Here is a 14,835-nt window from a genome sequence, read left to right on the forward strand (position 1 = left end):
AATCCAGAAATTAAGAAAATCAGTTTCTGGAGAACCTGACACCTTTCCTTTCACAGCGCTGGGTCCGCATCGGGAGGCGCTCGTCAGGGCGGAGCTGTGGGCAGCGGGAGCTGCTGGTCAGTGGCCTCCCTGGCTCGGCAGGCAGATGGTGCTGAGGAAGTTATATGGACACAGCCTAGCATTAAAACCTAGATTCAGCCCCAACCGGTTTGACTCTGTGGCTAGAGCGTCTGCCTGCGGACTGAAGGGTCCCGGGTTCAGTTCCGGTCAAGGGCATGTACCTTGGTTGCAAGCACATCCCCAGTAGGGAGTGTGCAGGAGGCAGCTGGTCGATGTTTCTGACTCTATTCCTCTCCCTTCCTCTCTATAAAAAATCAATAAAGTATATGTTTTTTTAAAAATGGGATTCAGCCCTAGCTGGTTTGGCTCAGTGGATAGAGTGCCAGCCTGCGGACTGAAGGGTCCCGGTTTAGATTCTAATCAAGGGCACATGCCCAGATTGTGGGCTCGATCTCCAGTAGGGAGTGTGCGGGAGGCAGCCGATCTATGATTCTCTCTCATCATTGTCTCCCTCTCTCTTCCTCTCTGAAATCAATAAAAATGTATTTTTTATTTTTTTTTTTAAGTGGGATTCAGCAGTCTGTGGCCTGAATGAGAACACACCTAGGGCCGGTCGTAAACGCCATTAAAATGTCAGTAGGGCTTGACTGGCTAGTCTGCGCAGAGCAGGCAGTCTGGACGGCACCTGCATTCTGAGCCGGCTCTGGCCTCAGGCCCGTCACCAGCCCTCTGGACGCTGGCCTGCTCGCTGTGCCACAGGAGGAACCAGCGTGGCAGCTGGCTGCAGGGCGGGGACTCACTGTCCCGCACCAGCCGCTGGCCGCGGCCCCAGCACCACGCAGCCCGCTCACCCGTCTCACTCAGACTGAAATAGATTTCTTCTAAAAACGTCTTCAGAAATGCGAACCTGAGGGGCCTGAGGGACTGTATGCCGGCCCCTGCTGAGAGTGAGTGACAGTCTGGATGGTTAGAGGGCGGGCCTCACGTGTGTTTGCTTCAGTCACGTAATGCTATGAGGTGAACGTTCAGATTGTTCTCCTTCTAGACCATTATGGATTGTGGTGGGACTTTAACAATTTGAAGCATGCAATTTTAAATTGAAAAAATAGGAAGTCCATTTACTTCCTTAGGACTCCAACCCCCTCTGCCCCCGCAGGGGAGCATGCATGTGGGGGGGCCGAGAGGGGTGCCCTGTACTGGCATGTTCACTTGGGAGGCCAGCTGAACTTTTCAAAGGGAAAAAGTACCAGTAGGTTTTCATATAAAAGCAATAAATTTTCCATGTGCATATCTCTTCAGGAAAAAGTCAAGGTTTTTTTAAAAAGCCCCTCCCACCGATGTTTTCATAATCTTAGCCAACAACAGTGTAGAAGCTGCATTAAACACAGATCAACATGTGCCCAAGCAGCCCTCCCCCGCCAGCCGGGCGGTCCGGGGACAGGGTGACGGGGCTCGGGCACTGAGCCCGCCGCCCCCACGCCCCGCGGCACACTCAGGAGGCTGAGGTGGCAGCAACGGCCACGTGCGGTTACTGTGGGTCTGCTTTTTCACAAGCCAGTGTCCGGCTTTATAAAACGAGAAGTGAGGTGAGCACCAGTGCTTTAGGGAGGGTTACTTATCAGATGTTACCTGTCAGCAGAGACCCTTGTTTGCCCTCAGACTGATCTCTAACTGCTTGCTTCGTGGCCTCCAGCCCAGGGCGCTGGTTTCCGAAATGTGTTTGTGGCATTCAGGTTCGGCACCCGAGATCATTCATTGGCCCATGGTCCCGGCATGTCCCCTGTAGGCCCTGACACGCCTCGTGCCCCACAGAACCAGACCCGGGGGCCTGGCCTTCTCTCGGCCCTCCCGCATCTGAGCCGGGTCTTGTGCACATCCCAGTGTCCGGGCCTGGCGACCATCCAGGGGCCGTGAGGTCCGAAAGGCTGGCGACCGCTGATCCGGGGACTTCACCTTCTTGAGGCCCCGGGTCTGCCTCTGAGGTCGGTAAAGCGCTCCTTTCATTGATGCCCTCGGGTCAGCCGGGAGCCAGCACGCGCCCTCAGCGCGCCTGTGTGCCCGGGAACAGACATGGCGCTGGGAAGCAGCATTCTGAGTGTGAATTCTCACCTTAGGCCTGATGTAGCCGGCACATCATTTTTGAGCAAGAACTGCCAATTCATACGGGGAGAGAGAAAACGGGTCCGTCACAGTTTTCCAAGGGGTGATGGCGTCATGTCATGCTGTCTGTGCCAGGCAGCTGCCTGGCTTTCCCGCTGGATGAACCGGAGTGTGGTGCCATCTAGTGGAGCGCAGGCAAGTGGAAGGCGAATTTATTCTGACCACAAGCAGAGCTCATCCAGTCAGCCACGGAACGAGCTGACTCCCGGAGGCCAGCGCTGTGGACGCTGCAAGTCCCAGCGTCACCACGCCGACCTCAGGCATCGTGTCCTCCGCGCAGACGCCGCCTCCAGCTCCCATCTGCCACGGAGCCGACAAGCGTTTCCCACGGAGCCAGCCAGGACCCTGCATTGCCATGGTCACCTGGGCGTAGGCAATTTCTTGTCCAAAGCCCTCGGCAATAGGCTTGGTCATTACAAGGTTATTTTAGGGTTCCCAGGACGTTTTAGTTTTTTTCTACTGAATTCCCACAGAATGAGTAAGTTTATTTTTAGGAAAAGCAAACCCATGACTTCAGAATGCAGGAATTTCACGTCTTAAATTGTAAGTAGGCCCAGGAATGCCAGGCGGAGGCCTCGCCCAGCTGCCTGATGCCCGCAGGTGCCCGTGGACGCCATGCACTGACTGCTCGCTGCTGTCTCTGCCTTCTGCTTGTTTGCTCAGATCTCTCCCTGGGGCCACAGCCGCCGAGTGCGCATCCAACCTGAAGAAAATCTACACGGTACAGACGGTACAGGTGAGTCCGAGCAGAGCACCCCCAGGCGGTGTGTGCTGCACACTGAGTCTCGCACCCTGACTGCCCTGGGCACTGTGGGTCTGTCCCCGGCTCTGGCTCTCACCCATGCCCTGCTGGCCCCGTGGTTCTGTCCCCGGCTCTCACTTAGGCCGTGCTGGTACCCCCTAGTTCTGCCTGGGCTCTCACCCATGTCGTGCTGGCCCCGTGGTTCTGTCCCCGGCTCTCACCCATGCCATGCTGGCATTCTGTCTTTCTGTCCCCGGCTCTCATGCCATGCTGGCATCCTGTGGTTCTGTCCTGGACTTGGTCAATCTCGAGCTCCCTCTGTGGGCTCTGCTTTCCCATCTGGAGGTGCTGGCACCCCCACGGGCCACCGGGAGGAGCTGGTGGTGTAGAGTGTGGGCATGAGGGTCTAAGACTAGTTTCCTCATTCACGATCAAACTCCACGTCCTCAGTTGGACCATCTCCACCCTGTTAATTTCTGTAGATTTGGCATCCTATGCACCTCCTCCAGATTGAAAGGAGGGTGAAGAGCAGGGCCCTGGTACAGCAAAGGTTCAGTTTTTTTTCCAGAACATTCCCGGAGGAGGTTTGCCAGTTTCCCTGAGATGAATGATTGCTGGGCAGAAGACTGTCCAGGGACAGAGTTGCCATCAGAACTGTGAGCTGGGGATTCGGCAGGTGGTCCTCTTGTCTGGACCCTGCGTCATCACATCAGGCTCACCTCACACTCCTCACCTCCCACCTGGCCCCCAAGTCACCCAGTGAAGTCGCCGTCCTGGCCCTGGAACACAGGGAGGAGCGGGGTTCCTGCGTGGCCTGTGAGGGTTGTCCTGGCAATTAGTTCTGCTTTAATTTTTTCACAAGACAATCTCAGCACCCACTGAGGGTTATCATTCAGCACAGGACGTCCCCCGCCTCGCCCGCCCCTGCCACCTCCTCGGTCTTGGGGCTCCATGTCCTGTGGCTGCGCTGCTCCTGTCAGACCCGCCAGGGGCACGTCCCCTCTGCTAAGCGTTCCACGCCGGAGGGTGTTCCTACAGTCCTCACAGAGGCGTTCTGCACCCCTTCCAGACGAGCTGGGAAAGGCCGGCTCTTCGTAAACTAATTCTCATCAAACCCAGTGACCACACTGAATGGTGATGCTCGAGCAGGTTGGTCTCGGCCTCCATTTTCTTTCCTCTGAAACTGCAGAAGCTCAGCCTCCTGTGAGACGGCCATTGGGACAGACACACATGCACATTTCAGAGTCCAGGCCTGCACAGTCATATGGCTAGTACTGCTGTTCCTATCACTCCGTTATCCTAAATAATAAAAACCCAATATGCAAATTGACTAAATAGCGGAACGACTCGTTGCTAGATGCACACTAACCACCAGGGGCCGGACACCCACTTCAGGATCTGCCCCAGGCCCCAGACCGGTCACATCACAGATTGACCCTGATCACCAGCCAGGCCTAGGGACCTTATTGGTGCATGAATTTTGCGTACGGGGGGAGGGGGAGGGGGAGGAGAAGAGGTTCTCTCAGCCCAGCCTGCACCCTCTCCAATCTGGGACCCCTTGAGGGATGTCCAACAGGATCGGGCCTAAACGGGCGTTCGGACATCCCTCTCACAATCCAGGACTGCTGGTTCCCAACTGCTCACCTGCATGCCTGCCTGATTGCCCCTAACCACTTCTGCCTGCCAGCCTGATCACCCCCTAACCACTCTCCTGCCAGCCTACTCAAAGCCTAACTGCTTCCTGGTGGCCCAGTTACCCCTAACTGCCCTCCCCTGCTGACCTGGTCATCCCTAACTGACCTCCCCTGACAATCTGGTCACCCCTAGCTGTCCTCCTCTGCATGCCTGGTCGCCCCCAACTATCCTCCCCTGCTGGCCCTGTCACCCCCAACTGCTTTCCCCTGGAGTCCTGGTCCCTCCCAACTTCCCTCTCCTGCTGATCTGGTCTCTCGCAGCTGCCCTCCTCTGTCGGCCTGGTCACCCCTAATTGCCCTCCCTGCTTGCCTGATCACCCACAACTGCCCTCCCCTGCAGGCCTAGTCTCTCCCCAACTACCCTCCCCTACAGGCCTCGTTCCCCCCAACTGCCCTCCTCTGCTGGCCTGCCTGGTCACCCCTAACTGCCCACAACTGCCCTTCCCTGCAGGCTATCTTGTGTCCACATGGGGGCAGCCATCTTGTATTTTGGAGTGATGGTTAATTTGCATATTACTCTTTTATTAGATAGGATTTCTATCTACCAGCCACTGTCTTCATTAGTTCTGGCTGCTCCAACAGAATTCCATAGACAGCTGGTTCAACACCCAGGACACGGGTGAGCGTGGCTGGCTGCTGCGAGGGCCCTGCCTGGTTTTCAGACAGCCATGTCCTCGCTGTGTCTCCAGGGTGGGAGCGAGAGGGCAGCTTCCTGCCTTCTGGAGCTGCTAGCCCGTCCGTGCTGATCACCTGCCAAGGGCGCTGCCCCCGCAGCCCTGTGACTGAGGAGGCGCCGGAGAGGCAGCAGGTGCCGGCCCTCCTCTTCCTCCCTCCGCCTCTAGTCCCGGAGCAGCCTCCTGGGCATGCAGAGGAGTCGGTTATATTGCAGCACCGGCCAGGGTCCACGCGGCCCCACGGCTTCATGCGACGCCACCTACCGTCAGAAGGGCGTTGCAAGGCCCGTCCCAGTGTCGTGTGGAGGCAAATGCAGAGGAGTGTGTGCCTGGGGACCGCTGCACGCAAGGCATGGAACGTGGCCCACTGCAGCCAGGAATGCTGTTTAATGTCATGTTAACATTTTCTAGCAGGAAGTTAGAAAAAACACTGAGAAAAATCCATTTTGAATGGATAGGACTTAATGAGGATCTGATTTTTTTCCTTAATTCATTAATTTTACAATATTGTGGCATAATAAAAATCAATACTGGGTATATTAAATGAAGTGCTTTTCTTTTAAAGATATTCTGGAGTGTGTACAATAACATCCCTCCTGTGGCTAACCTGCCTCTGAGATGTAGTTACCATTTAATGAGAGGAGAGAGGCGACCACTTTGGTAAGTGCCAGGGTTAAGCCGAGCTTAGGGGGAGGGGATGATTGTACCCCTCATTCAGTGTGTGGTGCTGCATTGGAGTGCAAAGCACTTTTCTGCAGGTGCTGATGTCATTTTTGCTGTTACTTAATCGTGAACTAAGCCTCTCCCACCGCCCTGCTCTCAGGGCTCAGATGGCGGGAGGGTTTCTCGGCTCTTCCCGGAGGCCGTTCAATCTCACAGAGAGCCGTGGCGCGGCCCTTGGCGGTGTGCCCCACCTAGGGGTTCAGTCAGGACCCGCAGTTGGGGAGACTGAGGGACAGATGGGGGATGCACCCTGTTGTGTGGAACAAGATCGGGCCACCAAAGACACCTCTCTCCCAGCCCCGGAACACCGTGGGACTGCGGGCTGGGTGTGGGGCGCCCCCGATCGCTCAGCAGTGATGGGGACAAGGCCAGGTGCCTGGGCTGGAGTCCCAGTGAGCACGTCCTCACAGCCTGTGCCTCAGCTGTTCAGAGTTACTTGCTCGTTAATAAAAGGGGAGTGCATGCCATCTCCTTCAGTAGCAAATGACAGGAATGCAATCGGAGCCAAACAATGGCGTTTGGGCCCGTGGCTGAGCATCAGGCGGCTGAGCTGGCAGGCGGTGCTCCGTGCTGCGCAGATCGGCGCTCGCTCTGTCGGACCTGCCTGCTCGCCTCGTGTTGGTTCAGTTCTCAGGCTCTCCCATCAGGGGTGGCAAATGGCTCACAGGACCTCCCGTCTGGCATCCTACGAGGTTATTCCTGTCAGCTTCGCCACCAGGAAGGTAGAAGGGCTGCTCCCATGGGCTCACGGGGATCACAAGCCCCGGGAAGAGGCCTGGGCACAGCCGTCCTGCAGCAGAGTGGGTCTGGCACAGAGTGGGGACACGTGGCTCCTTACGGAAGTCTGGGTGCTCTTACCAGCGAAGAAGCAGACACAGGAAGTCCCAGCCATTCCACCCAGGGGCGGGCTCCTGTGGACTTCGTCTGGTGCTGCAGGTAGAGGCCCTTCCCTGGTGGGTCACCGCAAATTTGTCCACCTGCTAGTCCAGGGTGAGGGCTGGGGTGCACCCCCCTGCCCTGTGGTCACTGAATTCCACTTTCCTCCCTCTTCATCCCACCCCATTCTTTGTATTTCATCTACCATGTTTCCCCGAAAATAAGACATCCTCCAAAAATAAGACCTAGCGCATGGAAAGATAAGACATCCCCTGAAAATAAGACCCAGCGCAACTTTGGGAGAAAAAAATTAATATAAGACACTGTCTTATTTTCGGGGAAATGGTATGTCTGGGGGAGAGTTTATTGAAGAATATGGGTTGTTTTTTGTTTTTAATGTCATCTATTGTTAAAGTAAATGTATGTACAGCCACTACTGCCTGAGTGTAACTGTAGACGTTGGTCTTTGGTCCAGGGAAGAGGAGAGCAATGCCAAGGGTGGCGTATGGAAGATGAAAGTGCCCAAGGACAGCACGGTAGGTGTCTGCCTCTCCTAGAGCTGGCCGAGCCGGGCTGACTGCAGCTGATAACGTTTTGTGCCTCCAACGCCTGCCTGGTCGCCTCAGAATGAGGGGCGAGAAGCTGTTCTGACCTGGGTGGGTTTGCCTCACACCACACGCTGCCTTGCGATACACCTTGCACTTCTCTGTGGAGATGGTGTAATCGCTTTACTGTGTCACACGGTCTGAAGAGCTAATGCATACAGCTTTCACAGAAAGCTTACCGTCTTTCCACCCCAGCGTAACCAGCATGTGGATGTTGGTTTTACAACGTGAGAAGCAGGGTCCTTCCCACCGAAGGCTCGTGGAGACAGGCAGGGGTTCTGAGGACGACCATGGCATGGCGAGCGGCTTTCTTGGAGGCTGATGAGCTGTTTGAGGGAGGCCTGGTGGGATGCTGGTTTGCTGTGGCCAAGCCTCAGAAACCTCCATTTCCCCTGGAGCGCGGGGGGGGGGGGGGGGGGGGGGGGGGGGCTCTGATGTATCATGCTGTCTGAAAATGAATGTTTGAATCTGTTCTGAAGCCCTGGGAAACCAAAGCGCTTCTTTGAAAATAGGTGACAGGGCAAATGCTACCCCTTCTCACCGGTTAGTGGTTTCTTTCCTGTGGATAAGCTCAGAGAATCGCAGTGTCTCCAGGACCCATGGGCTTAAGCCGAAGTCATTTTGCTCTAAGCACGGCCCTAACGATGCAGCAGGCTTGTTTGTGACGGACGCGAGCTCGTCGTCACGATGTATAGCTCCCACCGTGTCTGCTGTGTGGCCTCCATAGTACAGCGTGCCAGGAGGCAGATGCCCCGCCGGGCAGGGAAGGCCTGGCCTTCACTCCGGCCCCCTTAAAAAGGAGAGGAAGTAGGTAGTGTGAGAAGAGAGAATGTAGGTTTTTTAGTTTCAGTAAGAACACCTTTTCCTTTTCATGTTGTTTTCTGACACGAGTCTTTGAGTTCCAGTAGAAACACTCTGACGCCAGCGCTCCGGGAGGGACAGAAGGCATGTCTGTCCCCGCCAGTGCGCTGGCCACGCTCAGTCCCAATGGGCGCACTGCGTGTGCGAGCATCGGCGCCCGTGCGACTCCGTGCCCGCCCACCGCCAACGAGCGGGCGTCTGGTGGGCCAGCCTGTGCGCCCCCGAAGCAGGACGGGACCCTCCCTGCCCTCAGCTGCATCACCAGCGTGTGAGGGACTCCCTGGGACAGACACAGTAGAGGGCGGTTTCTAGATGGGAGACAAGTGGTCCAGAAAAGAGAAGGAAGGGGAGCCTTCTAGACGGGGAGGTCGCAGTGGCCAGCTGGCCTCGGGGGTAAAAGCCAGTGAGGCTGCCCGGCCGTTAGCATGGCACCGTAAGCACTGGGGTGCGATTCGTGTGGACGCACCCCGCGTGCGGCGAGCGGACAGCGGGCCGCGAACTGGGGAGCCCCGGAAGGCATCTGTGACTCATTCAGGGACCAGGCAGCCTGAGTGGCCCTCCCATTGTCGACCTCGTGGCCTCTGGAAACACACTGAGAGCAACTGGTGGGGGCCAGCCAGGCTCAGGCATGAGGCCGCCCGCCAGGACTCCCCGGTTCTGGAGAGCTCAGAGCCTGTGGCCAGGCGAGCGGGCAGAGGGGGCCAGGAACTTCTCCAGGGGCGGGAGCTGGAAGACCTTTAGCTCGGAGCCTGGATGGCTCTGAGTAGAAAGGACTGCATTGTTTCTCGCTGTAGGAGGGCGAGCAGACGCCTGGAGTTCTGGGGAAACGCGCAGACTCTCAGGGAACGGGCGTCTGCACGCTTCTAGTGCCCGGTAACCAGAAACCTGCAGCGCGCTCTCCTGGCTGGCCTTCCCAGTGCCTTAGCAGCCGCAGGGAAAGCAGAAGAGGGTGTGAAGAGAAGGATTTCACTAGCAGCATCCGAGTGTAACTAGAAAGGCAGATAAACCAGAAAGTTATGCCCTTTGAATGCATCCCCCATTGTTTTAATTTCATCAGGGGTGTCAGTAGAAATTAGCTCTGGGATGTAGGACACCAAGGTTTTGGGACATGAAGTTAGTGACTCGGTCACTGCACCTGTCCGCACAGTGACCTGGGGAGCAGCACAGCACACGCCTTTTACACCTGTGGCTCCGAGTGTCTGTGGGCGCTAGACACGGCGTGGCCAGTACACAGGTTGTGGAAAATGGGACTGTCTTAGCTCCTGGGTATAATTGTCTAAAAATATATGTATGTTGTATTTTGGTTTTGTTTTTTGTTTTCTATTCTTTTTCACACCAGTCCACAGTTTGGAAAGAGTTGTTGTTAGCGACTATCGGGGAACAGTTCGCGGGCTGTGCCGCAGCAGGTAAAGAGCCGCGGGCGGGCGCTTGCCTTGTCCTGGTCCTTGCAGAAGTTCCTGTGTGTCTGACTTTCTACATGTTTTGAAGTTGTTTATTTTGTAACTGTGAATTTACTTGGACTTTTTTCATGTGATTGTGGCATTTAGTGTTTTGTGTGTATGGACACATGCATATTTACATGTGTGTCTACTATATGTACGTCTGTGTATATGCATGTGTATGTGCCCTCATAACTCATCTTAACAGTGTCTGTGGTCCTCTGTGCACAGGCAGGATGGGAAGGAGTGGGTCTCAGAGGGGCTCTTGGGTGGTGTTAGGTGGGCACAGTTCTGTCCCTCCAGGCCCTGCCCCTCCCCCGGCCCCGGAGTCCCTGCTCACAGGTGTGATAGGGATGGGCAACATTATTGGCTGTGACCCCCCCAACTGAGGCTAAAATATAAGGTCTTCAAACTTGACGTTGGAGACCACTTTCAAAAACCGAGTGAGTTTCTGAGAGCCCCCGAGAGCGAGTTTTTATTTTATGAATAAAACCACTCAAAGAGCTGCTCGTTCCAAGTTGTTCCTGTTGGGCAGCTCCTCTGGAGGATCCTGAGCTAACATTTAGGATCACATTTTCCTGTTCAGCGTCCAGTTACGATTTTTTAAAACAAATTGGTGTTGACTAATTTGCCAGCAGCTGTGTGTTTTGTTCTGCTATTGTTTTGCTTTCTCTTCACACCATTTTTTTTATTAGGATAAAACCTGGGTTAGATGAAATCATCTTAAAAATAAGATTCCTTTTATTTTAACAGTGAGTGGTTAGCAACTTCACAATATTGCAGGCAAAATGCATCCTAGGTATAATGATAAATACAGACATCCTGGGAGAGGAAGTTTTCCGCATGAATTATTCGCTTCCAGAACCAGGGAGAGTTATTAGAGCTAGTAATAGTAAGCAGGATAAGCAAAGGAGGCCTGCTGTCCTGTGGCTGACGCAGGAGAGGAGGCACCTTTACTGAGGAACCATTAGCCGCCCAGGAACCGGGCTCCGCTGCCTGCAGCCAGTCAGCTCCTCTGGCCGCACGTGCTCCTCGAGCCAAGTCCCTGGCCGTGATGACCAAGCTAACCAGCTCTGCGGCCCACTCCGCTCCTGGCTGTTCCATGCTTGCTGTGGGTCTGCCGAGGCACCGGAGCCGTGCCTGCGGCCAGCACCTGCCGGACTGACACTGCCCGCTGTCCCTCAGTCTCTGGCCAGAGGTGCAGGATGGGCAGTGACAGGGCAGGGGTGCTGAGGGCCGAGCAGCGACCACATGGGCATTTCTGAAAGGGGTAGATGGCTCGCCTCTTCCCTCGGTGGCTTTATGTTCACACAGAACTTAATGCAGGTGAGCTCCAGCAAATGTATGCTGAAGGTGTGAACAAAACAAAGGTTCTGATGGAATAAGAAGTCCCCGTTGGATGGCTGTGATCGGGGCTACTTAGGTTTGGGGAAGTTTTTGGTAAATGTGACATACACAGGAAGGAGTACAGCTGTACCCTGCAGAGCTTGGTAACTGTTCGCCAGGAGACAGACCCCTGCACCAAGAGCCCCTGCTCACCCTCCCTCCCAACTGGCCGCCATCCCCTGCAACACCACCATTTGTGGAAATGAACCATTTAGTGCCAAATCATAACTGTTTAGCTGACCAAATTCACTTAAGAAGGAAATAAAGGAGAGAGGGACCAAGGAAGAGAAGGAAGGAGGAAAGAAAGGAAACGTTTCCCTGAATAAGTCACTTAGATTTACAGCAGATTAGGCAAAGCATGTGTATTAAAGCAACATTTTCTACTTCTGGTGCTTACCTTTGTCCTTGGACGTGGAGCTGCGTGTGCAGCTGCCGAGTGCGGCCCTGGTTCGTTAATGAGCCAGGAGCACGTACACCGGAGCCAGGTCAGCCGCAGGCTGGCCCACACCGCGTGGCCACGGAGCGTGTGAGTGGGGAGAGCTTACTGCCCTGCTGCCATTCCCACACGCCTGCACGGCCCCTCCATCCACCGCGGAGTGGCTTTCCAAAACCTCCTCTGGTTACTGTGGCGAATGCTCGTCCACCCGCCGAGCACGGCTCGGCAGAGCCTCACTCGGAGGCCTGTTCTCGTGCTTCATGCGCGGCACGCACAGACGGACGGATGGTCGTCGAGTCTCCAGCCCACCGCCTCCAGGTCCACACACACCCTGGAGAATGAGGAGAATTCACAGGAAGGGAGACAGACCACAAAGAGCAGGAAGAGCAACTCGAAATACACAGTCTGGTCCAGCTGGGGTTGGGGCGAAGAGTTCTAACCACCCCAGGAGAGCTGAACGCTCGGCAGGAGTTAGGAGAAACACTTCTGTTTCAGCAAAGACGGCAGAGCAGGGAGGGAAAGTGCATCTGAGTTCACTTGGCTTTCAGAGGGCCGAGTTATGCAACTCATTTTAGAAAAGGTCTCATCAAAACAGTAAGAAATAGTCAGAAAGCTTTGGTAACCGGTCAGAAAGGATGGATGGCTTATCTGGAAAATGTGGCTAGAATACTTCCGCTGTTTATCTAAGTCCCTGGTTAAATGTGATGTGATTGTTACAGCTTTCACCCAATAACTTGCTTTTTGTCCAACAATTCTCTTTAGAAACAAGTATTTATCATGGGTGCTCTTGTGCCACCTTATTTTACCGTTTATTTATAGCTTACAGATAGAATAGTAAGAGCTTGGCAAACAGCCGGCAGACTGACACTGTCGCTCACGTCTTCCTTCCTGTCTCCCCCAGATGACGAAGTCATAGGCGTCAGTGTCAGTGTCCGGGACCGCGACGACGTGGTCCAAGTCTGGAACGTCAATGCCTCCTTAGTGGGCGAAGCGACCGTTTTAGAGAAGATCCATCAGCTCCTGCCCCACATAGCTTTTAAAGCAGTATTTTATAAACGTGAGTGCCTCGTTTCGTTACTACTTTCTACATCATTCTGCATAAAAATAGAAACTGTGTTGCAAGTGAGGTGAAGGCAGAGTCACTTGAAGTTCTATAATCCAGAAAATATTTATGGAAACATTTAAGTGTTTTTTTAAAAAGTTTAGTCTCAGAAATTAGAATGAGATTTAATTCTTGCTTACTAGTAAATGTGTGGATCAGAAAAGAGGATACACATGTATCATTTCAAAACTTCAAACCTGATTTGAGTTTGTCATTCTCAGAAAAAAGTCACCGTCTGCTGTGCGAGCTGGGGGGGGGGGGGGGGGGCGCGGGGGCGGCCTCCCTCAGCAGCGTCCCCGTGTGGCCTGTGACGGGGCGGGCTGCTCTGCGGAGACGCCCACGCGGCCTTGGCTGTGGCGGGGACACGTGAAAGCGTGACTCGGCGTGTGGACCCATTGTTTCCATCAGTGGTCATGTTCATTGCTTTGTGTGCTCTTTTGAAAAAGTCACTTTTGTCCAAATGCAAACCCGTGCTTGGCGCTCTGGCCGCCGGCCACAGGCGCCAGTGAGATGCTGGGCGGAGCCGGCCCCCTGCCGTGGCTGCATTTCCTGTGTCCCAAACCGTCCGAGCGTCAGCAGCCACTTTCCTAACTCCTGTCCGCTGACAGTGCCCCGATGACCAGCAGTGTCTTAGTGTTCCTCAGAAAGAGGACGGCTCCCAGTGAGACGACACACTTGATTCCGGGGTGCCCCAGGGGGACGAGGCACATCTTAGAATTGCTAAAATAGGCTTCATTTTTCTCAGCCCCCTTGCCAAAAAGGAGGGAAAACATCAACTGTTGTTCCCTCAGCAGTCACTCATCAGGCGGAGTGCCAGGCCTGCAGCTGCCGCCGGCATTCAGGGCCAGTTCACGGAGACCGCCTGCGGGGAGTCCTCGCTGCTGTGCTGCAGGGTTCACCCTTAGGAACATCAGTGCATCTTCAGTCCACATGTTAATTGAAGGTCACTGCGTGTTAAACCACAGCAGGAACTCTGGAAGGAAGCCTTGACGGCCATTGGAGACGGGCCGCGCACCCTTCCCACCCTCGAACCCACACCACCCACGCCAGAGGACTCCTGTCAGGCCCTTGGACTTGCTTCAGCAAGTCACCTCCTCAGCCTCACTCCCATTGAAGTAGCCAGGAGATTGGTCTTAAATGATCTCCAAGGTCCCTTCTGCTTCAAAATTATGTGACTGCATTTCTAGGGAACGTGTTAGCAGCAGGGCCAGCCTGAGAGGAGGGTTTCCTTAGATAATTTGGCCACAGAGTGATGAGGCCATTTGTTAGGGCAGTGCGGCCAACAGGTGAGACTGAACAAGACTGAGCCCCTGCTTAGCTGTGTGATGGGCAGGCGCTCGGGGAGCCCGGCAGAGGGAGAGCTGGCCACAGCTGGGCCGGCGGAGTCCGCTGGACAGGCCCCTGAAGACGGAGCCCATCGGCAAGCCCGTGGGCGCTGCAGCCGGCTCCCGTCTCAGTGGAGTCCAGGCTGTCATGGTGTAAGTTAACATCTAAAAATCTAAGATTATGCAAAGAAAATTTTGAATTGGAAAAAAAAGAAGTAATTCTCTTTATTTTATAAAAAGCAGGCAGTCCTTTACTCAGTAGAATTCTGTGTGCTACAGACTTGCTTTGGAAAACTGAGGTTCTGCAGGAACTCGCAGCTGGATGAGGAGCAGCTGCGGAGTGCGCTGGGTGGAAGTGGCCGCCGGCCTGCCTCTGCCTGCTCCTGGCCCGGTGCGAGATTCCTTCCGGGCCAGAGCGGACACGGCAGCCTCCCCACAGGGTGGATAAGGAGCGGGCTGTTGATAAGTTTATATGTTATTTGGATAAAAATTGGTTATTTGACCGAGAAACTGCTAATATATAGAGCGCCCTCTCCCCAAATTCTGTTAGGTTAACAGAGCAGCTGAATGGCAGATGTCTTTTCTGATGTGAGTATTGTTTAGAGCAGAGGTTGGCAAACTATGGACTTCAAGCCAAATCTGGCCCCTAGTCGCCTGTTTTTGGGCTACAACTAAGAATGGTTTTCACATTTTCAAACTGTTGGGGGGAAAAAATCACAAGAAAAAGACCTACAGTGTATGAAAACTGTGTG

General features: G+C 54.6%; 1 protein-coding gene across 8 annotated transcripts in view; it reads left to right on the forward strand.

Annotated features, from left to right (window-relative positions):
- EIF4E3 (eukaryotic translation initiation factor 4E family member 3) overlaps positions 1 to 14,835 on the forward strand; it is a 42,885-nt gene that overhangs the window by 5,857 nt on the left and 22,193 nt on the right. For 5 of the 8 annotated variants that reach the window (XM_084902093.1, XM_084902095.1, XM_084902096.1 and 2 more), the window contains exons 2-6: positions 2,884 to 2,956; positions 5,896 to 5,990; positions 7,405 to 7,465; positions 9,735 to 9,801; positions 12,558 to 12,713. In XM_084902093.1, coding sequence (XP_084758219.1) covers positions 2,884 to 2,956; positions 5,896 to 5,990; positions 7,405 to 7,465; positions 9,735 to 9,801; positions 12,558 to 12,713 — 452 coding nt within the window. Of the gene's footprint in view, positions 1 to 2,883; positions 2,957 to 5,895; positions 5,991 to 7,404; positions 7,466 to 9,734; positions 9,802 to 12,557; positions 12,976 to 13,552; positions 14,788 to 14,835 lie in introns of those variants that run through there. The other 3 variants (XM_084902092.1, XM_084902091.1, XM_084902094.1) reach the window with 3 other exon arrangements.

Source organism: Pipistrellus hanaki, assembly GCF_964339955.1.
Source record: "Pipistrellus hanaki genome assembly, chromosome: 13".
In the NCBI taxonomy this organism is placed as follows: Eukaryota; Metazoa; Chordata; class Mammalia; order Chiroptera; family Vespertilionidae; genus Pipistrellus; species Pipistrellus hanaki.